This window comes from Nicotiana tabacum, chromosome 16 (genome assembly GCF_000715075.1).
Source record: "Nicotiana tabacum cultivar K326 chromosome 16, ASM71507v2, whole genome shotgun sequence".
NCBI classification, from domain to species: Eukaryota; Viridiplantae; Streptophyta; class Magnoliopsida; order Solanales; family Solanaceae; genus Nicotiana; species Nicotiana tabacum.
In genome coordinates, this window is record NC_134095.1 from 54,256,884 (window position 1) to 54,282,453 (window position 25,570).

At 38.0% G+C, this 25,570-nt stretch overlaps 1 protein-coding gene and 1 pseudogene across 2 annotated transcripts; both read left to right on the forward strand.

Moving 5' to 3' along the window:
- The first annotated feature begins 20,755 nt into the window (after positions 1 to 20,755).
- On the forward strand, positions 20,756 to 22,566 carry LOC107793266 (sugar transport protein 12-like). The gene has a single exon (XM_075232817.1). It carries the CDS (start codon positions 20,857 to 20,859, stop codon positions 22,435 to 22,437), a length of 1,581 nt encoding a protein of 526 aa, XP_075088918.1. The 5' UTR covers positions 20,756 to 20,856; the 3' UTR covers positions 22,438 to 22,566.
- Positions 22,567 to 23,278: 712 nt separating this feature from the next.
- Positions 23,279 to 25,053, forward strand: LOC107801234 (zeatin O-glucosyltransferase-like; annotated as a pseudogene). Its single transcript, XR_012700051.1, has one exon. The product of XR_012700051.1 is annotated as a zeatin O-glucosyltransferase-like (transcript).
- The last annotated feature ends 517 nt before the right edge of the window (positions 25,054 to 25,570 follow it).

Here is a 25,570-nt window from a genome sequence, read left to right on the forward strand (position 1 = left end):
GTAGAAACAAACTAATATCACTAATCCAAATAACCATATCCACTTCAATAGAGAAAAAAGAAATGATCCTCAAACAGAAACGTAAAAATGCCCAAGCTTATCCTAAGCATACTCAATTGTAGTGTTCAACATTTAAAAATTTAACAAATCCAGAAAAAGGAGCAATCATGAATTCCATATTATCAAACGAAATGTAATTTACACATTGTTTACCAATAAATATCAAAGCAGCATGATTAAGGTATAACCCAAAAGAATCCAAGCAACACCTCAACGTTCTTAACAAATATGAAAACAAAATTCAAAAGGGTTTCAACAAGTAACTTCAACATAATAAAAGCAAACAAGGAATTTAACCATTAGCAAAGTAGATTATAAGGCAAAAATCGGACCTCTTGTACAAATGAACGGGGGTTGGAACTACAAGCTTAGCAATTTGGTAATTCTGGATCGGAGCTTTCGTCGATAACTACGAACAGAGCAGACAGTTGGACACCTCAACGGCAACCTCGAACGAAAAACTTTTCCGGCCACCTCGTCCAGCAAAATCTATGTATGTCTATCTCTTTTTATTTTCAAAAAATGGAGATCTATCCCAATGTGAAGAGGGGAAGCACTGGAATTTTAAGAATGAAGGAGGCGCTGGAATTTTTAGGATTAGATTCTCTGCTCTTTTCCTTTCCTTTCTTGTGTGTCTCTCTTTTCTCTATGTAAGCGTGTGTGAGTGTTTGGGGTGTAGGGTCTAGGTGTATTCCTTGATTTTAGGAGTTAGCATTATTTTATAGGGATAGGAATTAGGTTAGGTCAAATGGAGAATGGGTATGAGCTCAATATTTTGGGCTTGAAGGGATTTGGGTTATGAATTTGGGCTAATTAACTTTCGGATATGAAGACTAAATCAAAATCTTTTTTTCATTTTTCTTTTTCTTTGATTTTAAAATCTAATAAAATCCTAAATCAATCTAATTTGTAAGAAAATTAAAATTGTTTATCTATTAAAACAACTAATTAACTTAAAACTAAATAAAAACAACTACTTTCTAAAGACTAAAAGCTAAATATGTAAAAATGATCATTTTTGTGATTTTTCTTAATAAAATTAATTCCTACATGCAAATTGGACCTAAGATGACATGAAATTAAAACGTGACATTTTTTATCATTTTTCTATGATTTTAAAATATTAAAAATGCATGAAATGCAACTAAATAAAGAAAAACTTCTAAAATCCCTTAAAAATTATTTTTGATTTATTTTTAGGAGTTATTTTCATGTAGGACAAAAATTAGATGCTCACAATATGCTAAGTTTTCGAAGTGTGAGTTTTGGTTGAGTTCGGTTGCATTCTTGCGTCATGTTGTATCAGCAGAGGGTATTCACATGGATCCTAAGAAGATTGCAGCAGTCAAGTATTGGTCTAGACCCACATCAGCTATATAGATCTGGAGCTTCTTGGGTTAGGCGGGCTATAACCGTCAGTTTGTGGAGGAGTTTTCATCTATTGCAGCCCCGATGACCAGGTTGACCCAGAAGGGCGCCTAGTTCAGGTGGTCGGACGAGTGTGAGGCGAGCTTTTAGAAGCTCAAGATAGTTTTGACTAGGATGCCAGTGTTGGTTTTGCCCACAGGTTCAGGGCCATATACAGTATATTGTGATGCATCACGTATTGGACTTGGTATGGTGTTGATGCAGAATGGCAAGGTTATTGCATATGCTTCGCGATAGTTGAAGATCCACAAGAAGAATTATCCAGTTCATAATTTGGAGTTAGCATCCATTATTCACGCGCTGAAGATTTGGAGGCATTATTTATATGGCGTGTCGTATGAGGTGTTCACGGACCACAAGAGTTTGCAATACTTATTCAAGCAGAATGAACTAAATTTGAGGCAGGGGAGGTGGTTGGAGCTGTTGAAAGACTATGATATCACCATCTTATACCATCCGGGGAAGGCCAATGTAGTGGCTAATGCTTTTAGTAGGAAGTCAACCAGTATGGAAAGCCTTGTGTATATTCCGGTCGGTGAGAGGCTGCTTGCTTTGGATGTTCAGGCTTTAGCCAACCAGTTCGTAAGGTTGGATGTTTCTCAGCCCAGCCGTATTCTAACTTGCATAGTCGATCGTTCTTCATTATTTGAGAGTTTCCGAGATCGGCAGTATGATTACCCTCATTTGCTTGTCCTTAGGGACACAATGTGGCACGGAGGTGCCAAATATGCTACAATTGAAGATGATGGAGTTTTGAGGATGCAAGGTCGTATTTGTGTTCCTAATATGGATGGGCTTCATGAGTTGATTCTTGAGGAGGCCTATAGTTCCCGGTATTCTATTCATCGGGGCGCCGCTAAGATGTATCAAGATTTGCGGTAGCATTATTGGTGGAGGAGGATGAAGAAGGACATTGTTGTCTATGTAGCTCGGTGTTTGAATTGTCAGTAGGTAAAATACGAGCATCAGAGACCTGGTGGTTTATTTTAGAAGATTGAGATTCCTGAGTAGAAGTGGGAGCAGATCACTATAGACTTTGTTGTTGGACTCCCACGGACTCAGAGGAAGTTCGATGCAGTATGGGTAATTGTTGATAAGCTGACCAAGTCAGCGCATTTCATTCCTATGGCAGTTTCCTATTCCTCAGAGCAGTTGGCTGAGATCTATATCCGGGAGATTGTTCGTCTTCATGGTGTGCCCCTGTCTATCATTTCTGATCCGGGTATGCAATTTATCTCGCATTTCTGAAGGGCAGTACAGCGCGAGTTGGGTATGCGGGTCGAGTTGAGCACATCATTTCATCCTCAGACGGATGGACAGTCCGAGCATACTATTTAGATTTTGGAGGATATGCTCTAAGCATGTGTTATTGACTTTGGAGGTTTTTGGGATCAGTTCTTGCCATTAGCAGAGTTTGCCTACAACAACAGCTACCAGTCGAGCATTCAGATGGCTCCCTATGAGGCATTATATGGTAGGCGGTGTCATTTTCCGGTTGGGTGGTTTGAGTCTGGAGAGGCTTGGTTGTTGTGTACAAATTTAGTTCAGGATGCCTTGGACAAGGTTAAGATCATTCAGGATAGGCTCTGTACAGCTCAGTCCAGGCAAAAGAGTTATGCCGATCGTAAGGTTCGTGATGTGGCATTCGTGGTCAGAGAGTGGGTGTTGCTCCGGGTGTAGCCCATGAAAGGCGTGATGAGATTTTGGAAGAAGGGCAAGCTAAGCCCGAGGTTTATTGGTCCTTTTGAGATTCTTGATCGAATGAGAGAGGTGGCTTAAAGACTTGCATTGTCGCCGAGTGTATCAATTGTGCACCTAATGTTTCATGTGTCCATACTTCGGAAGTATCACGGCGATCCATCCCACGTGTTAGACTTCAGCACTGTCCAGTTAGACAAGGATCTGACCTATGAGGAGGAGACGATGGCCATTCTGGATCGGCAGGTTCATCAGTTGAGATCGAAGAAGTTCCTTTCTGTTCATGTTCAGTAGAGAGGTCAGTCTGCCAAGGCAGCTATCTAGGAGTCCGAGTCCGATATGCGGAGCCGATATCCCCATCTTTTCCCCGACTCAGGTACTTCTTTTCTATGTTCGTTCGAGGACGAACGGTTGTTTTAGAGGCGGAGGATATGATGACCCAAAAGGTCATCACTTGATTTACAAGTCAATTTTGTGTTCTAAGGCCTTAAACCCTTCTTTTATCTTATCTCGATTTGTGTGCGGGGTCCGGGAGTATATCCGGAATCCTTTTATGTGAAAATTTGATAAAAATGCTAATTTTGCCTTTAAAATTAAATTTAGGTTGTCTTCGACCAATGTTTTGGGTAAACGGATCCGAACCCGTAATTTGACGGCCCCGGATAATCCATAGAAAAATATGGGACTTGGGCGTATGCCCAGAATTGAATTCCGAGGTGCCAAGCCCGAGAAATGAATTTTTGAAGAAAAATGTTTAACTGAAATTATAAGAGTTTTTGGAAATTTAAATGTGTTTGAATTTGATGGTATCGGGCCTGTATTTTGGTTTCAAAGGCCGGTAAAGGTCTTACATGGTATTTAAGTTGTGCCTGTACAATTTGGTAAGAAATGGACTTCATATGACGTGAATCGGACCCTCGGTTGTGAAATTTGAAACTTAAGAGTTCTTGAGATTTTTCTTTGATTTTGATGCTAAACTTGAAGTTCAAGGTGTTATTTTGGTGGTTTGATCGCACGAGTAAGTCTATAAGATATTTTTAGGGTTGTGTGCATGTTTGGTTTGGAGCCCCGAGGGCTCGGGTGAGTTTCGGATAGGCCATGGGATGTTTTTACACTTAGGAAAGTTGCAGGTTTTGCTGCTTCTGGTGCACAGACATTTTGTGCTTCGCGGTAGCGAAGCCATTCTCGCTATCGCGAAAGGGAAACAGGGCTGGGGAGGATTTTACCCTATGCGAACGCGAGACTCAGGTCGCGAATGCAGAGTATTTGGGGGTTTGCTCTACGCGAAGGCAACCGGTCAATCGCAAACGCGTAGCTTTAGGATGGGCTGGTCAGGTAACCTAGGGAGAACTACGCGAATGCGACCCCTTTATCGCGAACGTGAAGGCAGGGCTGGGCTAAGCCTTCGCGAATGCGAAGATTCTCCCGCGATCGTGTAAGTCCACAACTGGTAGCTCTTCGCGAACGTGACAGTGCTCACGCGACGAACAATGTCGCCCAGAACTTAAAACAATAGCAAAATTGGGAATTAGCCCACATTTTCATATTTTCAAAACTAGAGAGCATTAAGGCGATTTTCAAAAAGCAAGTTCTTCCCCAAAGTATTGGTATATGATTATAAACCTTTTTCTTTCGATTTCCCTTTGCATTTCATCAATCTTCATCCAAAAATCTAGGGTTTTTATGGTAGAAATTGGGAATTTGTGTAGAGTTGGGACCTTTTGAATAATTGGGATTTAGACCTCGTTTTGGGGTCGGATTTCGAAACTAATACATATTCGGGCTCGTGGGTGAATGGATGATCGGGTTTTGGTCCGAACCTCGAGTTTTGACCAAGCGGGCCTGGGATCAATTTTTAACTTTTTGGGAAAAATGATAGAAAACCTATAATTAAGCATTGGATATGAAATGCTTTAGCATTTATTAATGTTGTTAAATTATTTTGGGTTAGATACAAGTAAATTGGAGGGAAATTCTAAAGAAAAAGGGGTGTTTTAGGCTTGAGTTGGTCGTGGAAGTTCGAGGTAAGTGTTTGGTCTAACCTTAGCTTGAGGGAATAGGTATTGCGCCTTATTTGCTATGTGCTAGTGTAGTGTATGACGTATAGGTGTGGTGACGAGTATTTATACATTGGTGTCAAGCATTGGCTCCCGTGAGTCCTAAACTGTGATCCTTGTGTTTCTTAACAAGTACTACAAATGCCTAAATTGTTGATTATCCATGTTGAGCAACACTTATGATTATCTTCTTGGTATTTATTTATTTTTGAGCATTGGCTCCGGTTGAGGTTCATTTATGAAGTTAATTGTTGGTACAAGTTTGGTTATAGTTGATTCCCTTGTGGGGATATATTTAATTTCTATTGTTGATTCCCTTGTCGGGATATATTAAATTCTTATTGTTGATTTCCTTGTCGGATGTATTTAATTCTTATTGGTGATTCCCTTGCCGGGATGTTGTTGTTGTTATTGTTTGGGTGAGGAAAGAGAGATAAAGCACGAAGGGTGATGCCGTGCACATTCATACTTGTGCATTTGGTGAGGAAAGAGTGATAAAGCACGAAGGGTGATGTTGTGCACATTTACATTGATACTTATGCATATGGTGAGGAAGAGAGATAAAGCACGAATGGTGATGCCGTGCACATTTTTACTATTCACATGGTGATGAAGAGAGATATAGCACGAAGGGTGATGTCGTGCACATTTTCATTATTGATTGCATTGGTGAGGCTTGAGAGTAAAAGTACGAAGGGTGATGCCGTGCACTTATTGCCTGTTTTTTTATGATTTCTTGTTGTTATTGGTTCAAGTGCCTTAATTATCTTATTCCATTATTACTATGATTCTTTATGTTGGTATTTCTCCCCATAGCATGTTACCCCTCCCCCGTTACTTTTAAATTACCTCTATTACTGTTATTCTGCTAGATACTATTAAATTGCAGGTGATTTGTTTGTTGTGTCCTAGCCTCGTCACTACTTCGCTGAGGTTAGGCTCAACACTTACTCAGTACATGGAGTCGATTGTAATGAACTACACTCTATACTCTTTTGTGCAGATCCCGGTACTGGAGCATACAGACCTTAGCTAGGGGTTGCTGCCTTCAGTCCATCAGGAGACCCGAGATAGTCCTGCAGGCGTCCGCAGGCCTTGGCGTCCCCTTCCTATCTAGTTTCTTCTGTTCTTTTCTATTTCATAGACAGTCATGTACTTTCTTGTTTAGAACCTATTTGTAGTTTTTCTTAGATAGTTCGTGAGATTGTGACACCAGTTCTGGGTGGTTTATGTTTATGGATTCGTATTGGTGTTAGCTTAAATATTAAATTTCGTTCTTCCGCATTATTATTTCCGCTGTTTATAATATGGTAACTTGAAATTGTTAAGAGATTAAAAATAAAAAGGGTAAATTAATCGGAACAGTTGGTTTGCCTAGCTTTCACTAGTAGGTGCCATTATGACTCTCGACGGTGAAAAATCTGGGTCGTGATAGTACTTGCTTCTTTATTTGTTTACGCTTTCTTTATTAAATTTTTCACTTCTCATTTACTTAATAAATAAAAATCAACTACTTTGAAATTATTAAAAAGAATAAATACATGGTTAGTTCACCTTTAGCTTGCCTAGCGGCGACGTTGGACGCCATCACGGTCTATAAAAGAAATTGGGTCGTGATAAACCCAGTAAAGAAGAGATGGACAAAGTATTAGATGATGGCAAAGGATTTTGCGACAAAGTGTGCGTAAGTAGGAGGTAGGGGTGGAAGCAGAGAAGATTATGATGATGTTGAAGTCCAAGAAATTTAACACTTAAGAGAGGTTTAAGCTTTTATTGGAATGGTTTGTCCATTTAATCTTGCTTGCAAGGGATAACACAACGTGCGTCTATAAGAAGTACATTTGTATGGCTGACAATTTGAAAGTTTTCATGAAATATCCATGGGGAAAAGAGTGTTTTCAGATTACAATTAAGTACTTGAAGAAGGACATGTTGATAGTTTACTAATCATATGTGAGCAAGATTAAGGAAAGCAAAATCTCTGGTAAAAAGTCTAAATCGACTAGTTATGCCATGTACGACTTCCCATGGGCATTCATGGTAAGTAGTAAAAGACCTTCTAATAAATTCTAGGTAGTTGAGTATAATTATTTTATTTGCAACAGACTAAAATTAATATTCTTTTTTCATATTAAATGTAGGCTTGGACATACAGAGCAATTTCGCTATTTGATTGTGATACCGAGAAATTAAAAGTCGTACCGATACTACTACCAAGGATGTTGAGATGACACAATAAGAAAGTGACATTTGACCCTGATTGGAATCCCTTTAAGTAGAGAGTTGATAATCCAGGTGTGGTAAGTTAGGGAGTGGAATAACACTTTCCAGTAGATTTGACTCAATCAGAGTAGGAGATTATCATAGATCTCTATCGATTTTGTTAGTACTTCTTGTCTATTGACTTCTATCCATGATATATTTTAGGAGATGCACCCTTACCTTATTCCTACCTTTTTCCTACTTTATTGCTACATGAAAATATTTGGTACCATATGACGATGAGGTAGCAGATCCTTTAATTGACAAGTTAGCGATTGATTTAGAATGGGTGATTGCCATTAAGAAGGCACATGGTGCAGTGAGCTTATAGATTAATGATGAAGTAGAGTTTGCTGATGACGACCCTTTAGGTGAAAATATTCTTGGTTCACCACTAGTTTGTGGTATTCTGATAAAGATATTGGTAGATGAGGACCATGCAGTATGTGCGATGCTCAGCCAAGTGATATAGATGTGCGTGAAGATTTGAAGGTTGTGAATGACAAATTAGATGAGGTGTTGAAGATCCTGGGCGAGTTGCAAAATCATAATAAAAGCTCTTCTAAACTATCTGGATCACCTTGGTATAGGATGACAAGATTGCAATGCATATTGAGGAAGGTCCAATTTTTGCAAGTAAGATGAAGAAGTTGAAACAGATAAAGAACAAGAAACCGAAGGTAGATGTACTCAAACCAGTTGCGAAGGAAGATAAGAAACTATTCAATGAATATTTTGACAAAAAAGAGAAGTTTTCTAAAAACTTTTTGACTGGCATCTATAATTGAAAGTATTTTGAATAGTTGTACAGTGCTAACCCGTCTGTAATCAATTTCGTAAGTCCCTTAATCATTGTTTATATTTCTTTTTTAGTAGCTCTATATTTAACGTATAATTTTTATAGTATTTAGCATATGGAGGAATCATTGGCGCTGATACTGGTACGAAACATAAAATATCCATACCTTTATGTATGCAGTCATGTTGTTAAGGATGTCGCATTATGCAACAACATATGCACTGCATGGGATACGATAAATGAGAGAGCTAGTAAAAAGACGGGAAGGATTTGGACTTTTATGAGAATGTTGATCCTTGACAAGACTTGTTGCCTTACACCCTTAATGTTATATCCTCGAGGAAGTAAATATGTGGCTGTTGAGTGGTGCTACGCTAAAGTGTTATACCGTGTGTAGAAAATTAATAACATGTATTTTGTGCATGTTGTTTTTCACTTGGCAGAGGGTTTGATTCGAATTTACAATTGCAGTCTCTTGTATGATGATGGTAAATTAGAAGAACTTGTCCAACCCCTCGAACACAGGATGCCTAGGATTTTGATGAAAACTGGCCAGTTTACAGACTTAGGCCAAGATGTGCTTATGAAAAAATGATTTTTTCGGCAAAGGTAAATTCAATGTGTCATTCATTCGTTTTACTCAATTTTTTGGTTTGTTTAGTAACTAATTGTGTTTTTTATTATTATAGTGAAATCAATGGAGTATATGTAGTGAAGTTTATTGACTTCCTACTAACTGGTACGCTGATAGTGTAACTTAATGACAAGCAAATGGATTTATTCAGGGGAAAAGTTTTTGCAGTAAATATCTTCAGGGAGGGGAATGATGGACCCTTCCTAATTTTATTAGTGTAATTGCATAGGTCATGGGAAATTATTTTTTTGGGTGAACTAGTTATAACTTGTGATATTTGCATCAACCTTTATAAGATGAAACTACTTTTTTGTCGATTAACCGTTGTTGTTGTTATTTTTTGTTTCGATGTACTTCCTTTTTGTATTACAATAAGCTAGAGGTTGCATATTAGACAATGTGTCTAGTAATAAATTAGCTACTTGATTGCATAATAGACAATTGGTCCATTAATAAACTAGTTATTTGGTTGAGTAATAGACTCAAAGTCGCGTCTAATAACTTCATCAAATATCACATTACATCGGTAGAACATTACATGATCTAGAATACTTCCAACAAAGGAAACTTAGAATAATTAAACTATTCCTATCAACAACAAACTAATATTGCTTCTCATTTCATCATCCAAGCTTCCACGAATCCGACAACGATGCTCAAAAGCATAATCCATTTATTCAGTCTTATTTCTTTTGTCTTAACCATCCCCCCAACATAATTGTAATGATCCGACGATCGTTTTTCTTTCTAGAAACCCGTTTTCCTAAATAAAACTTCTTGTAGGTACTTGTACTATATTATAACTTGCGGGGATGGTTAATTTAATATTTGGAAGAGTTCGGGTTGAAATCGGAACATTTGGTTCCTTAAGGTTGGCTAAAAAGGGCTAAATTTGACTTCGATTAATATTTTTAGCAAACGACCTCAGATTTAGGATTTGATGGTTCCAATAGGTTTGTATGATAATTTCAGACTTGGGCGTGCATTCGGATCGAGTTTTGGATAACCCGAGAGCGCTTTAGCGGCTAGTAGTGAAAGTTGGTTCTTTGAAGGTTTTTGAAGTTCTTTAAATTTGGTTTAGAGTGGGTTTTGGTGATATCGAGGTCCAAATGGGAGTCCGAGACCGGTAATAGTTCCGTAATATCATTTAAAACTCACGCAAAGTTTGGTATCATTCAGAGTAGTATAAGTACGTTTCGGCGCATTGGGAGTAAATTGAAGAACTTGAAGTTCATAATTGTGATTCAATTGGTTTGGGGTGTGATTCTTAGTTTTAATATTGTTTTGTGCATCCGAGAGTCCGAGCAAGTCCATTTTATGATTTTAAACTTGTTGGTATATTTGGACGGGGCCTCAGGGGGCCCGGGTGTTAATCGGACGAGGCTCGGACCAAGTTTGGACTTGGGAAGCAACAATTGAAGCATCAGGTTTCTGGTGTAATCGCACCTGCGGAGGGCTAGGCGCAGGTGCAAGCTCGCAGAAGCGAGCCAAAGGGCGCAGAAGTGTCCTAGCGTAGGCATCCCAAAAGTCATAGGTGCGGACGAGGAGGGCGCAGGTGCAGACGAGGAGGGCGCAGGTGAGCGATCGTAGAAGCGGGAGAAAGCGCAGGTACAACTCGTCTGCCACAAGAGCGCCATCGCAGAAGCGAGCCATTTTTCCACAAATGTATATTTAGGCCAGCCAAGGGAGGACCGCATCTAGGATGATATTTCTGCAGATGCAGAGCCACAGAAGCGGCCAAACCTCCGCAGGTGCGAAAATCGTAGAAGGCAGTATCCCATTTAATGCGGGACTTAGTCATCTGTGGCTCATTTATTCCATTATTGGGCGATTCTTAGAGCTCTTAGAGAGGGGATTTTATCTAACACTTTGAGGTAAGTATTTTCTACCAATTGTGAGTTAAATACATCGTTTATGGGTAGATTATTACATGTAAATTAGTGAAAATTACGGGTTTAGGTGAAAACTTAGGGTTTTGATTAAAATAAGATTTAACCACGACATTTGTTATGGAACTTAGTAAAAATTATATATTTGAGTTCATGAGGTAATGAGTAACAACTTTCTTCCAAAATTTTCGAAATCCGGGCATTTGGGCCTAAGGTGAATTTTTGGGATTCTTCAAATAAGATTGGGAAATCACTTTGATAGTTAGGATATGAACTTTTGACCATGTATTGACTATTTTATATAATATTTTACTAGTATCGAGTCGTTTGGCACCAAATTGAGGGTTTGAACACAATCATGAATCGGAAAGTAGGCTTTGAGACGAGGTAAGTCTCTTTTCTAACCTTGTAAGAGGGAATTAACCCCATAGGTGAATTTAATAAATATGTGCTTCTATTTGTGGGGGATACGTATGCACGAGGTGACGAGAGTCCGTACATATATACTAGTTATGCTTATATCCGAGTAGTATTTGGATTACATCATGCTTTGTTGACACTATTATTTGGTTATGCTTATTAATTGTCTTGAATAGAGCGGAGGTTGACGATTTCAAGATTTTAAAAGTTACTAGTTGAATTTGTTATTTTTGAAAGGATGGAGGGATATTATGATAACTTGAATACTCTATGTTCAACCACGTCGCAAGTATATTCCGCCAGCGGGGTAAACTTCCACTACTCTCATAGGAACAGGTTGTTCGCCTCGGTAGGTTAATAGATGCATCTATGGTTCATGTCGTTCGACCCTCGGCAGCGCACACAGTTATGAATATGTATATTTGGATCGGGTCGTACGTCCTCGGCATAATTCATGCGTGATAACAAAACTGGAAGCCCCTATTATATTTGATATTGTTTTATTGGCTTGAACGATTAATGGTTAAATGAGGGAAATGATTTAGTACTTACTAATGGTGAAAGGATTGTTTATTTATTTCTTGCTCCGAGTTCTATTATCATTTAATTATATCATGTATAATTAGAATTTCATATTATTATATTGTTGGCACATAGTAGGTGTCGAAGTCGACCCTTCGTCACTACTTTTTCGAGGTTAGACTATATACTTACTGGGTACATGTTGTTTATGTACTCACGCTACACTTCTGCACTTAATGTGCGGGATCTAAGGCAGGTGCATCTGGATATTAGTCTGGCGCGCATACTTGATTACCACTTCAAGACTTCGCGGTGAGCTGCCTTCCGAGCCAGTCTGCAGCAACCGGAGTTTCCTTTTGCTTATTTCCTGTGTATTTTTGTTTCAGACAGTAGAGTAGCATTTTTTGTACATTCTACTAGTTGCTCATACACTTGTGGCACCAGGTCTTGGCACACACGTAGACTTGTGGTTTTGGTTTATTTCTATGGTTATGATTGCATTTAGTTGCTTTCGTTTTATTTATCTTAAATCTGTTATTTCTTAAATCTTTTAAATTAAAGAAAATTTAATTACTTGGAAATCTGTTAAAAGGAGAAATCACGTAGTTAGTTCACTGTCGGCTTGCCTAGTGGTGGCGCTGGGAGCCATCACGCCTATAATAGAATTGGATCGCGACAATAATCATCTACAGGAATTTGCCTTACTTCCAATTCAATCATTCCATCATCATCATCTTCTACCTGAACATCCATTGCTAAAATATTTTCAAGTTCTACTACCTTCGTTTGCAGAACTATTTTTTCACGTTTAAGAGCATCATTTACATATTTCAAACTACTAATAAGGCCAACAATTCTTGGATCTAGCAGATCATCGTCTCATTCCCAAGATTGACATCTTTTACTATATCCAATGAAATCGGAAAAAAAATTATCAATAAACTTGAAACTTTAAAATTAAAAAAGGATGAAATTGTTAAATTTATCTTACCTTAGGTTTCGAACATTTTGAGAATCGCCGCAGTGAGAGTTCTTTCTCGGCCCAAATAACACACTCGATCCTTGAATCATCTTCTTCAACTATTTGACCAATGCTTTTTCAGAAGTAAAAATTAAACTTGAAATGTGAGTAATTTTGGTGTTTAGATAGCCCATGGTAATTTTATAGGGGTCAAAAAAAGATTTGGTTGGGGATATGCCACGTGGATATATTTTAATTAATTAACAATATGTGTTGTCTTCCGTCAACCACTAATCGTCAATAAACCCTTTAAATGGTCTATTATCCCTGAACTCTAACCCTTATCATTCAACCTAAATGATCAATAGACATCCTTAATGGCCGAGTGCCAACTTTAGGTTGCGTTCTCCACTTCTATTGTGGTCGATGATAAATATATGGTCCTCAATAAGCCTATTTAATGGGGGTTTTGGATTTTTTTTTTTTTAAAAAAAAAAATTTGGAAATATCATATTTATATAGATTGGAATAAAACTGTAATAATTAAAACATTGGGGATAAAGTTTGAACTTTCCCTTTTACTTTATAATTAACCCAAATCCCATTTAAACACTAATTAAGCAAGAAGGTCAATCCTAAAATAATCAAAACTTGAAGGTCAATTTGCAACTCAAGTTTTAAAAGGGTCAAGTGTCTAAGAGGAAATAAATTTAATTATTTTTCAAATTACACACGAAATAAAATTATTTTTTTCATTAACTGAACCTTTGTGATACATTAATTTGTTTCCATACGAAGAATATTGAGGATGAAAGAAATCAAAAAATATATTGAACTCGGCTATAGTTAGTATTAAGAATCAAATTAGTAAAATGCAAAGTGAAATCAGTAAGAATGAAATAGAAGAAGACAAAATATATTTTAAATGAGTTGCTATTAATTTTTTTTACTTTTTAATTTTTTCCAACAAATGACAGTTCTCTATATTTTTTATAAATTAAGTTATTTGTTGTAATTATTAGGAACTCAATTTTGATCATTTTGTATTGTCACTAATCAATCTTTTTATGCGCCAAAGGGCAACAACTTCATTTCCAAATTTCTAAAGGACCAAAGTATTAACTTTCAATTTGTGTTATCTAACAACATTTTGAAGAATCCTAGATAAATATATTTTGTGGTACTTGTTTGTTTAGTATTATATTACAAACAAAAATAACAACAATTTGTATGAGTATTTTCACAAAAGTTCTCAGAATTCACAACTAGGCATCTGGTAACTTTTGTGGTACAAAATTCCTTTATTCTACTTCGCGGCAGTTGAAGATTCATGAGAAGAACTATCCGGTTCATGATTTGGAGTTAGCAGCCATTGTTCACGCGTTAAAGATTTGGAGGCATTATCTGTATGGCGTGGCATGTGAGGTGTTCACGGATCACAACAATCTGCACTATTTGTTCAAGCAGAAGGAGTTAAATTTGAGGCAGAGAAGGTGGTTGGAGCTATTAAAGGACTATGATATCACCATCTTATATCACCCGGGAAAGGCCAATGTGGTGGCCAATGCTTTGAGTAAGAAGTCAGCTAGTATGGGCAGTCTCGCGTATATTTCTGTCGGTGAGAGACCACTTGCTTTGGATGTTCAGGCTTTAGCCAATCAATTCGTGAGGTTGGATGTTGCTGAGCCCAGTCGTGTGTTAGCTTGCACAGTCGCTCGTTCTTCATTATTGGAGCGTATCCGAGATCGGCAGTATGATGATCCTCATATGTGTGTCCTTAGGGACACAGTGCAGCATGGAGGTGCCAAGCAAGTTACTTTAGGAGATGATGGAGTTTTGAGGCTGCATTGTCGAGATTGTGTGCCTAATGTGGATGGTCTTTGGGAGTTGATTTTAGAGGAGGCCCATAGTTCCCGATACTCTATTCATTCGGGCGCCGTGAAGATGTGTTAGGATTTGCGGCAACATTATTGGTGGAGGAGGATGAAGAAGGATATTGTTGCATATGTGGCTCGGTGTTTGAATTGTCAGCAGGTTAAGTACGAGCATCAGAGACCTGGTGGTCTATTCCAGAAGATTGAGATTCCTGAGTGGAAGTGGGAGAGTATCACTATGGACTTCGTTGTTGGACTCCCACGGACTCAGAGGAAGTTCGATGCGGTGTGGGTTATTGTTGATAGGCTGACCAAGTCAGCACACTTCATTCCTGTGGCAGTCTCCTATTCTTCTGAGAGGCTAGCTGAGATCTATGTCCGGGAGATTATTCGTCTTCATGGTATGCCCGTGTCTATCATATCTTATCGAGGTACATAGTTTACCTCGCAGTTCTGGAGACCAGTTCAATGTGAGTTGGGCACGCAGGTTATGTTGAGCACAACATTTCATCCTCAGACGGATAGGCAGTCCGAGTGCACTATTCAGATTTTGGAGGATATGCTCCGAGCTTGTGTCATTGACTTTGGAGGCTCGTGGGATCAGTTTTTGCCTTTAGCGGAGTTTGCCTACAACAACAGCTACAGTCGAGATATCTAGATGGCTCCTTATGAGGCGTTGTATGGTAGGCGGTGTCAGTCGCCGGTTGGATGGTTTGAGCCGAGAGAGGCTCGGTTGTTGGGTACGGATCTGGTGCAGGATGTCTTGGACAAGGTCAGAATCATTCAGAATAAGTTTCGTACAGCCAGTCCAAGTAAAAGAGTTATGCCGACCGTAAGGTTCGTGATTCGGCATTCATGGTCGGTGAGTGAGTATTACATTGGGTGTCGCCTATGAAGGGCGTGATGAGATTTGGAAAGAAGGACAAGCTTAGCCCTAGGTTCATTGGCCCATTTGAAATTCTTGATTGAGTAGGAGAGGTGGTTTACAGACTTGCGTTGCCGTCGAGTTTATCAGCCGTGCATCCAGTGTTTCACGTGTCCATGCTTCGGAAGTATCACGGCGATCCATCCCATGTGTTGGACTTTAGCACTATCCAGTTGGACTAGGACTTGTCATATAAGGAGGAGCCGGTAGCAATTCTAGACCGGCAAGTTCGTCAATTGAGATCGAAGAGTTTCCCTTCTGTTCGTGTTTAGTGGAGAGGTCAGCCTGCTGAGGCATCGACCTGGGAGTCTGAGTCTGATATGCGGAGCCGTTATCCCCATCTTTTTTCTGAATCAGGTACTTCCTTCTTATGTCCGTTCGAGGACGAACGGTTGTTTTAGAGGTGGAGAATGTGATGTCAGTAAACTCAGTGTCCCGAGGCCTTAAAACCTATCTTTTTACCTCACCTTAACTTGCGTGTGTGGTCCAGACCTACATCCGGAAAGCCTTCTATGTGAAAATATAAGAAACAAAAATTTCTAGAGTTAAAATTTGATTATGGTTTACTTTTGTCAATATTTTGAGAAAACGGACCCAGATCCGTGTTCCGACAATCCTAGGAGGTCCGCAGTAAAATATGGGACTTGGGCGTACGCCCGGAAATGAATTCCGAGGTCCAAAGCCTTAGAAATCAATTTTTTGAAAGAAATTATTTTACTGAATTATCTAAGAAATGAAGAAAAGAATTAATGTTTGAAACCATTGGTATCGGGCCCATATTTTGGTTCCGGGGCCCGATACAAATATTTCATAGCATTTAAAATATAACTCTAAAATTTGGTGAAAACGGAGTTTATTTGACGTGAGTTGGACTTCCGGTTGAAGTGTTATGAACTTTGAGTGTTCTTGATGAAAATGTTTAGTTTTGAGGTTTAATTCATAGTTTTACATGTTATTTTGATGATGTGATCGCACGAGTAGGTCCATATGATGTTTTGAGTTAGTACGCATGTTTAGTTTGAAGTCCCGAGGGCTCGGGTGAGTTTCGGGTAGGTTCCGGAATGTTTTAGGCTTAAAACATAGCTATTGCAGGTTTAGAGAAGTTGCAGATCTCTAAACCCGCCAGTGCAGTCCACAATGATTTTGTGCTACCAAGGAGGGGCCTTTTGTGGCTGCAAAGGATTTTGTGCGGTCCGCGGTGGAGGGACTTTGCGGCCACACTCGATTTTGTGCGGGCCGCGGTGAGGAAGAATCCACAGGTTTACTGGTCTGACTTCAGAAGCCTATATCTTTTGATCTACAAGGAATGTTGAAATGATTCAAAAACAAAAGTTGTAGCTCTTTGTGTTTAGTTTCCAGAAAGGTAAAGAAATCACAATTTGGAGATCTATAGAGAAAGTTATAGCCAAAATACTAAATTATGTCACATCAGTCAACATTCTCCGCGAGCTCCGCTGCCGCAATCATTTTTCCGCGGAGAGGGTCTGGGAGGGGTATATTTAAACGGGACTTTCAGTTATTTTTTACTTTTCAAAACCCTAAAAACATAGGAGACTATTTTTCAAACAACCTTTCTTCTCCAAAACATTAGTAAGTGATTTCTAACTTATTTTCTTTACTCATTAACTTGTTTTTACAAGATTTCATCCTAGAATCTAGGGTTTTCATGGTGGAATTGGGAATTTTGGGTAAAACCTAAGAATATTAAAATTTGGGGATTTAGACCTCAAATTGAGGTCGAATTCCAAAATCAATTATATATCCGGGGTCGGGGGTGAATGGGTAATCAGATTTTGGTCCGAATTTCGGGTTTGGACCAAGCGGGTCCGGGGTTAATTTTTGACTTTTTGGGAAAAACTTTAGAAAACTTATTTCCATGCATTAGAATTGATTCATTTAGTATTTATTAATATAATTAAGTAACTTGTGGCTAGATACGAGCGAGTTGGTGGTGGAATCAAGAGGTAAAGCGATAGTTGAGGCTTGAGTTGTGTCTGTGGCATCGAGGTAAGTGTTTGGTCTAACCTTAGCTTGAGGGATTAGGATTTGTGTCCTATTTGCTATGTGTTATTTGTTGAGTACGACGTATAGGCATGGTGACGAGTATTTATACGTTGGTGTCAAGCATGCTCGTGAGTCTTATGCTATGATTAATGTAATTCCGTTTGTATTGTTCATGCCTAATGTGATGATTGCTATTGTTGAGTAAGGTTTGTGGAAATAATATTGATATTTGAACATTGAAGAGCGTTGGTTCAAGTTGTAAAGTGATTTGTGGAAGTATAACTGGCAATTAAACTTTATAAAGCATTGGCTCAAATTGTGAATCGAGTTGTAGAGTAAATGTGAAAAAGAGAAGAAGATTATGGTGTTATTCCCTTGCCGAGACGTTGTTGCTTTTATTATTGTTCCCTTGCCGGGATGTTGTTGCTTTGATATTGTTCCCTTGCCGGGATTTTATTATGATTCATTTATTTCCTTGCCTTATTGGTTGTGTTTGTTGTTTAGGTGAGGAAGAGTGTAAAGCACGAAGGGTAATGTCGTGTATTATTTTGGTGAGAGAGCGTTAAAGCATGAAGAGTGATGTCGTGTAATGTGAGGAAGAGTGTAAAGCACGAAGGGTGATGTCGTGCCGCACGATGTACCATTCCGTGCCGATTATATTTATTTTATGGTGAGGATGAGAGTAAAAGCACGAAGGGTGATGTCGTGCAGTTTATGTTTATTTTATGGTGAGGATGAGAGTAAAAACACGAACGGTGATGCCGTGCAGTTTATATTTATTTTATGGTGAGGATGAGTGTAAAAGCACGAAGGGTGATGTCGTGCACTTGTTTGATTTCTGATCTTCGTGATGTCGTGCACTTGTTTGATTTCTGATTCTTGTTGATAATTGAGTTATGGTGTACCTTATATTTACCCGCTATCTTTCTGTTATCATTTGATGTTTCCCCATAGCATGTTTCCCCCTCCCATCATTAACTGTACATACCTGCTACTATCTTTCCGTTGTATATGAAACAACTACACAAGTTTATTTGGTAGTCTGGTCCTAGCCTCGCCACTACTTCCCCGAGGTTAAGCTAGGCACTTACCAGCACATATGGTCGGTTGTGCTTATACTACACTTAGCACTGTGTGCAGATCCCGGAGCAGCAGCATTCGGACCTTAGCTTGGGTGGTTGCCTTCAGTCCAGTTGGAGATTCCGAGGTAGTTCTGCAGGCGTCCGCAAGCCTTGGCGTCTTCTCCTATCCTTTTAATCTATTTCTTCTCATATTTCAGAGACAGTATTGTAATAAATCTTTCAGACTTTTATTTGTAGTATTCCTAGACAGTCTGTGAAATTGTGACACCAGTCTTGGGTAGTTCTTATATGGATTGGTATTGGCATCTTTCTTAAGTTATTAAAACTTGAAATTTAGTCTTCCGCTTATTAAATTATGTTGTTTATTAATTGTTGGTTCTTAGTTGTTAACGGATTTAAAGTGAAAATAAGGTAAATAATTTAGTTGGTTGGCTTGCCTAGCTTTCACTAGTAGGCGCCATCACAACTTCCGAGGGTGGGAAAAACCGGATCATGACAGGAATAATTTTTTCTTAAAAATTATAATTTCACAATGAAAAAGTATATATGTATCTTGATTATGTGAATTGTGCAATTAAGTTTCAATACAAATTACATGCTATATTTAGTGATTAATTATATGTTAAAATCGTATTGTTTCCTATATCATAGTTCTCACCACTACAAATAACTCATCGAATATATATGATGTATAATGATGCTGGAAATAGTCTGATTTTACATCACTTTTCAATTTGAAATGGGTGAAAATCATTTACATTCCCCAAATTTACTTTAAAAATCAAACTCACCATCCAACTTTGAATAATTATCATTCTACTCCTCATATCAAAGGTGACTTCTAAAATGCCAATTTTACCCTCTACAATTTTTTCTCTTATTTTTTTTCTGATGATATTTTTTAATTTTTCATTTATGGTATCGACTTACCTATAGATATATTAAAAAAGCTTTTATCGAAACCAAAAAAAGTGAGAAGTGCTAGTCAAACATATAAGTCAATGATGTTCAATAGTGAAATAAATGAGAAAATAAAAATTATAATTAATAATTTACTCGTCTTAGTAATATTATTAATAGCAATCAAAACTCAATTTATTTACAAAATTGAGAATAAAAGAGAGTGAAAATTTTATAAATTATACAATGCAGGTAATAAAAAAATAATGGGTGTAAAATAGAGGTAAATTTTATAATAAATTTGCAAAGATTATCTACTTACACTTAACATGAACTTAAATTATAATTTAGAAAAAAATCTAGTAATAACAATGAAAACTCAAAAATTTATATACACATAGAGTATAATAAAAATAGTGGAACTTAAATCTCTCTCTCTCACACACACTGACATACATTATATGCATTTTAATATACATAATATTAAAATAATAATAATAATAATAATAATAATAATAATAAAGTAACAATATATTTTGTAACAAATTCATAATATAATTATTTTATTTATAATGTTACTGAACATAGATTAAATTATATAATATTATAATATTTTTAACTTATGAATAAATACCTGCATTAAAAAATATCGAAATAATATAGAAAAAAAGTATTGAATACATGGAGAGTTGAAAATGTCAAGGGCAAAGTAGATATTGCGTAGGATGAAAGGATGAAAATGATAATTTTCAACATTGGAGGATGAGTTTGATTCTTAGAGTAAACTTGGGGAATGTAAATAATTTTCACCTATTTGAAATAGGAAAAACAATAATTCCTTCCATAATAGTAATTCCATTATGAGATTGTAAATTTTAATTTTAAAGACATACTCTAAATGTATGTACTCAAATTTGATCAGAACACTTACAAAGGTAAATCAAAGTGGGCAGCGCGCGTCTTACATGTAATAATCATGTTTGAAGTCTAATGTAATTCTAAATCTCGCATGACTTGTCCTTTTTAATTTGTTTAGAATTCTAATTTCCTTTTAAAAATATACTTTCTTTATACGTTAAATATCCATAATTAACATAACACGGATATTATTTCAAAATCTACCACATTACATAGGACATGAAAAGGAAGACATAATCCTACTAAATTTAGAAGTGTATAAGCGGGGTAAAGTAATGCAGTGCTACAAAAGAAGAATAAAAGGTTATAAACCTATTCGATCTCGGTTTTTGACTTCTAGCTATATATACCCCTCTCTTTCCACGCCTAAGGACACCATCTTAATAATCTTCCTTTCTTTAATTAATAGTAATCTATATCTTCATGGCTGGTGGAAACTTTATAAGTGCCGCCGGCGGTGGCGGAGACAATCCAGATGAGTACCCAGGGAAGCTAACAGTGTACGTAGCCATGACTTGTATCATGGCAGCCATGGGAGGCTTGATCTTTGGCTACGACATTGGAATTTCAGGTGGAGTTACTTCCATGGATCCTTTTCTCAAACGCTTCTTCATGTCTGTTTACCAAAAAGAGGCTTTGAACACCTCGACCAACCAGTACTGTAAGTTCGACAGCCAGTTGTTGACCCTTTTCACGTCTTCTCTTTACGTGGCTGCCCTGTTTGCGTCCATTGTTGCTTCTCATGTTAGTAAAAAACGTGGCAGAAAGGTTACTATGGCCCTTGGAGGTCTCTTTTTCTTGATAGGCGCCATCCTCAACGCTGCTGCTATCCATATTAGCATGCTCATCTTAGGTCGTATTCTTTTGGGGATTGGTGTCGGATTTGCTAATCAATCTGTCCCTATTTATTTGTCAGAAGTTGCTCCCTACAAATACAGAGGGACTTTCAACGTGTTATTCCAAATGGCCATCACCATTGGGATTCTGATAGCGAATTTGGTCAACTTTGGAACTAGCAAAATCTCTGGCGGTTGGGGTTGGAGGGTTAGCTTAGGAGGTGCAGCCGTGCCAGCACTAGTCATCCTGGTTTCCTCGATGTTTCTCTCTGATAGTCCGAGTTCGTTGATAGACAGAGGAAAGAAAGAGGAGGCAGAACAATTGTTGAAAAAGATCAGAGGAGTTGATAACGTAAATGCTGAATTTAATGACCTTGTTATGGCGAGTGAAGCATCCAAGAAAGTAGAAAGGCCATGGAATAATCTTTTATTCGTCCGAAAGTATAGACCGCAGTTGGTTTTGTCACTTCTGATTCCATCGTTACAGCAGCTTACGGGAATTAACGTGGTCATGTTCTATGCTCCAGTACTTTTCCAAACATTAGGATTTAAGAGTAACGCTTCGCTTATGTCAGCTGCTATCACTGGCGGTGTCAACGTGGGTGCAACTTTTATTTCAGTATTTTGTACGGATAAGTTTGGGAGGAGAATACTCTTCTTCTGGGGTGGCATCTTCATGTGTATATTCCAAACAGCAGTGGCAGCTCTTATTGGGGCAAAATTCGGAACAACAGGGAATGCAACAGATTTGCCACTTTGGTTTGCAGCTTTAGTGGTTGTCTGCATCTGTGTATTCGTGGCTAACTTTGCGTATTCATGGGGTCCTTTAGGATGGTTGGTTCCGAGTGAGATTTCTCCATTGGAAGTTCGATCTGCAGCACAATGTGTTACGGTCTCCATGAACATGTTTTTCACATTCGGAGTAGCACAAATATTCTTGAAGATGCTATGTGGGATGAAGTTTGGTCTATTTATCTTCTTTGCGGCGTTTGTGTTAATAATGACTGTGTTTGTCTACTTGTACGTGCCGGAAACAAAGAATATACCAATTGAAGAGATGTCTCAAGTTTGGAGAGAGCATTGGTACTGGAAGAAGTTCGTGGCCGATGATGATGCAGAACCAAAGCCGCTAGGGAATGGCTTTAAGCCTGCAAAGGAGATAGTCTAAAGTATAGGATAGGATAGGCAGACAGATGAAAATAGTTCATCGTATAGTTTACTGTTTTCTCTCTTTATATACTCCATCTGTTTTCTTTTTCTAATGTTTTGGAGTTTTTGGGTGTTCTTAGACTTTGTTATTTTTCCATAGTAGTACTGTTTTCTTTTCTCGATTCAATATATTCTTGTTTTCAGTAACAATTATTTCTTATGATATGCTACAGTACGTAGTACTTTTTATAGATAGTAGAAGTAGACTCAGAAGTGCACCTTAGCAAAAGGCACTCTTGGCCCCAAAACTGTACTCAGCCAGCTTAAAGCTAGGAATTTGAGGGAAAACGCTAATAAGTCTGTCTCAAAGGTGTGCAAAAAAGGGGAAACATAAAAAAGAAAACAAAGCGAATTGTCTATTAGGCTCACAACCTTTTAGGTATAATACGACTATGCTTGTTAAATGTTCAATTTGCAGTCCGAGTCTAGAGCTCTTCTCGAGTTGTCACAGTTTTGTCTAGATCTTCTCGAGTTGTCATGAGAATTATGTCATCCAACAATTATAAGTAACTCAATTAGATGTTTTTCACTTCATTAAAAGGCATGGACAAATAACATCATTCATGTACTTTCACTTATAAATATTCACAAATGCCTAATCCATACAATAATCTTTGTGGAGTTAATTTTATTCAGAATCGGCTGTTTAAGGCTTTAAGCGACATACTTCAGGCATTTTAGCTAATGCAGAGTGTGTGTGTCTATATTTATATATATCGTCTGGTTAAGCAAACTTAATCAGGCCAATGAACTTCAACTACTGAATAGTCAAAAAAGAAATATCTTCAGTAGAGTCTCTTGTTTTTATTTCCTTATATGACATCATGTTTATCACGAGAGCGGGCACTTGCATTTTGGCTCAATGCATAATATTATAACAATGCAGAAGTTTGGTATACATTAAATTAAATGAAAAGGATGTCCTTTAATTAAGTTTGGTATATAAGACAAGGTATTTCCCATCGTTAAGCCAAAGCTTCATTTCTCCTGTCTTTCTTCTTTTGTTCCAATGGCTACCAATGAAGTGATTGTGGCCATGATTCCATTTCTTGAATATAGCCGTCTCAACCAGTTCTTCGTTCTTGCTCGTTTCATCGCCTATCATAATATACCAGTACACTTCCTCAGCCTTGCTGATCAAAACCAAGATTTGAAATCAAGGCCTACGACATTCATTTCAATGACCTTTTGGTACCTTCTTCTCCTTCAGAAACAGAAGATATCGAAAGTGCTGGAGCTGGTGTGCCTTCGATTGCTGTGTTGATACACAAACTCGAAGATCCCATTTGTAAAATATGCCTTGAACTCTCCACCAATGCAAAAAGATTGGTCATAATTCATGACAATGCAATGAAGCATTCTATGGGGGATGTGTCGAGTCTTATATTTTCCACTCCGATTCAGCTTTTACCAGATACTCTTTGCTCCGACTATGTCTTGATCACATTGTTGTTGATGATGATCATGACCAAATGGACCTCATAAGGCATTGTTCGTTAAAATGGCACATGAATGGACGCGAAACTCTGGAGAATTCATGAACTCCTATAGAAGAGTGGAAGGCAAGTACCTTGATTTATTACTTGCCAATAATGAAAAAGACAAGAAGCCGTTGTGGGCTATTGGTCCACTTCATATGCTGCTAGAATCACACGAATCTAGTGAGAGAAATCATCATGAATGCCTAGAATTTCTCGACAAGCAAGATGTTAATTCAGCAATATTCGTATCATTTGGAACAAACACTAAGTTCTCACAAGAGCAGATCAATGAGCTCGCGCTTGGTTTAGAATTAATAGAGCAAACATATATTTATTTGGGTACTAAGAGAGGCAGATAAAAAGATGGGCGTGGAGAAATTTGAAGAGAAAGATGGAAATAAGATTGAATTACCGGAAGGGTTTGAAGAGAGAGTGGAAGGAAGAGGAATGGTGGTGAGAAATTGGGTACCCCAATTGGAAATCTTGGGACATCCGTCTACGGGTGGACTTTTGAGCGATTGTGAGTGGAATTCTTGTTTGAAGAGCATCAGCAAGGGAGTTCCAATAGCAGCTTGGCCAAACAATGCAGACCAGCCCTATAATGCTGATTTTGTAACGAGTTGTGTGAGGAGTTGGGCTCGTAAAGAAGAATTGGTGACAGCAACTGCAGTCGAGAAAGCTGTCAAGACTTTGATGGGAACGCCAGAAGGGGAAGAGATGAGGCAAAGGGTGGTGGAGTTGCGCAATAAGATCAATAACTCTGTTAGCCTGCAAGCGAGGAAATGGAATCTTTCATTACCAGATAATTGCGTTGGATTGAAGAAAACAAGAAAAATGCCAAATCTTGGGTAGTCTATAAACCCAATGCAAGTACGTAGTAGATTATTTCTTCCCTGTAGATTTATGTGGAGGGCGATGCTTCCTCTATTGTAGACTTAGTGATGTTAGGTTCAATGTCTTGTCTGTCCTTTTGTGTCGTCCAATAAAACAATGTCTGTTGCTGGCTAAACAGACATACATGTCTAGTGCTGCTGTTCTATTATATATATCTGGAGATAACTGATTCCATAGTCGCCTGACGTTTGCTTGGCTCCATACCTGCAAGTCAAAAGCTCTAATAAGTTGTTTATGTTTTTGAACCCAAAACAAGCTACATCAGGATAGCTCTCTATACCCTAACCATAAAAAACTACTATTCCTATGACTCCATAAGGTAAAAGAATTCTAAACTAATTCGAATTAGTGAGGAAACGGTAGCATTTGTGATAGAAAGGAAAGAATCATATAGATTTTTCAGTAAACTTGACCTTGAAAAGTGCTTAATTTGCTGTTTTCTGGCATTCCACTTTGAGAAAACTGGTTTCAAATGACCTTCAATAGCGGAGTTATTTGGTTGAACTCAACATATCGAGGGATCTCTTAGTTTGACTTCCCAGATTTGCATATATAGTACATCTTTAAAAGCTAGTAGGAGTAGTAGTATATAACAACAGGAGTTTGGTAGTTGGTATACATTAAATGTAAAGGAACGATGGCAGCTGAACATATGAGACAAGTACGACATATTTTAAGCCCTATGCTCACAGTACGTTACATTTCTAATGAGTCTTT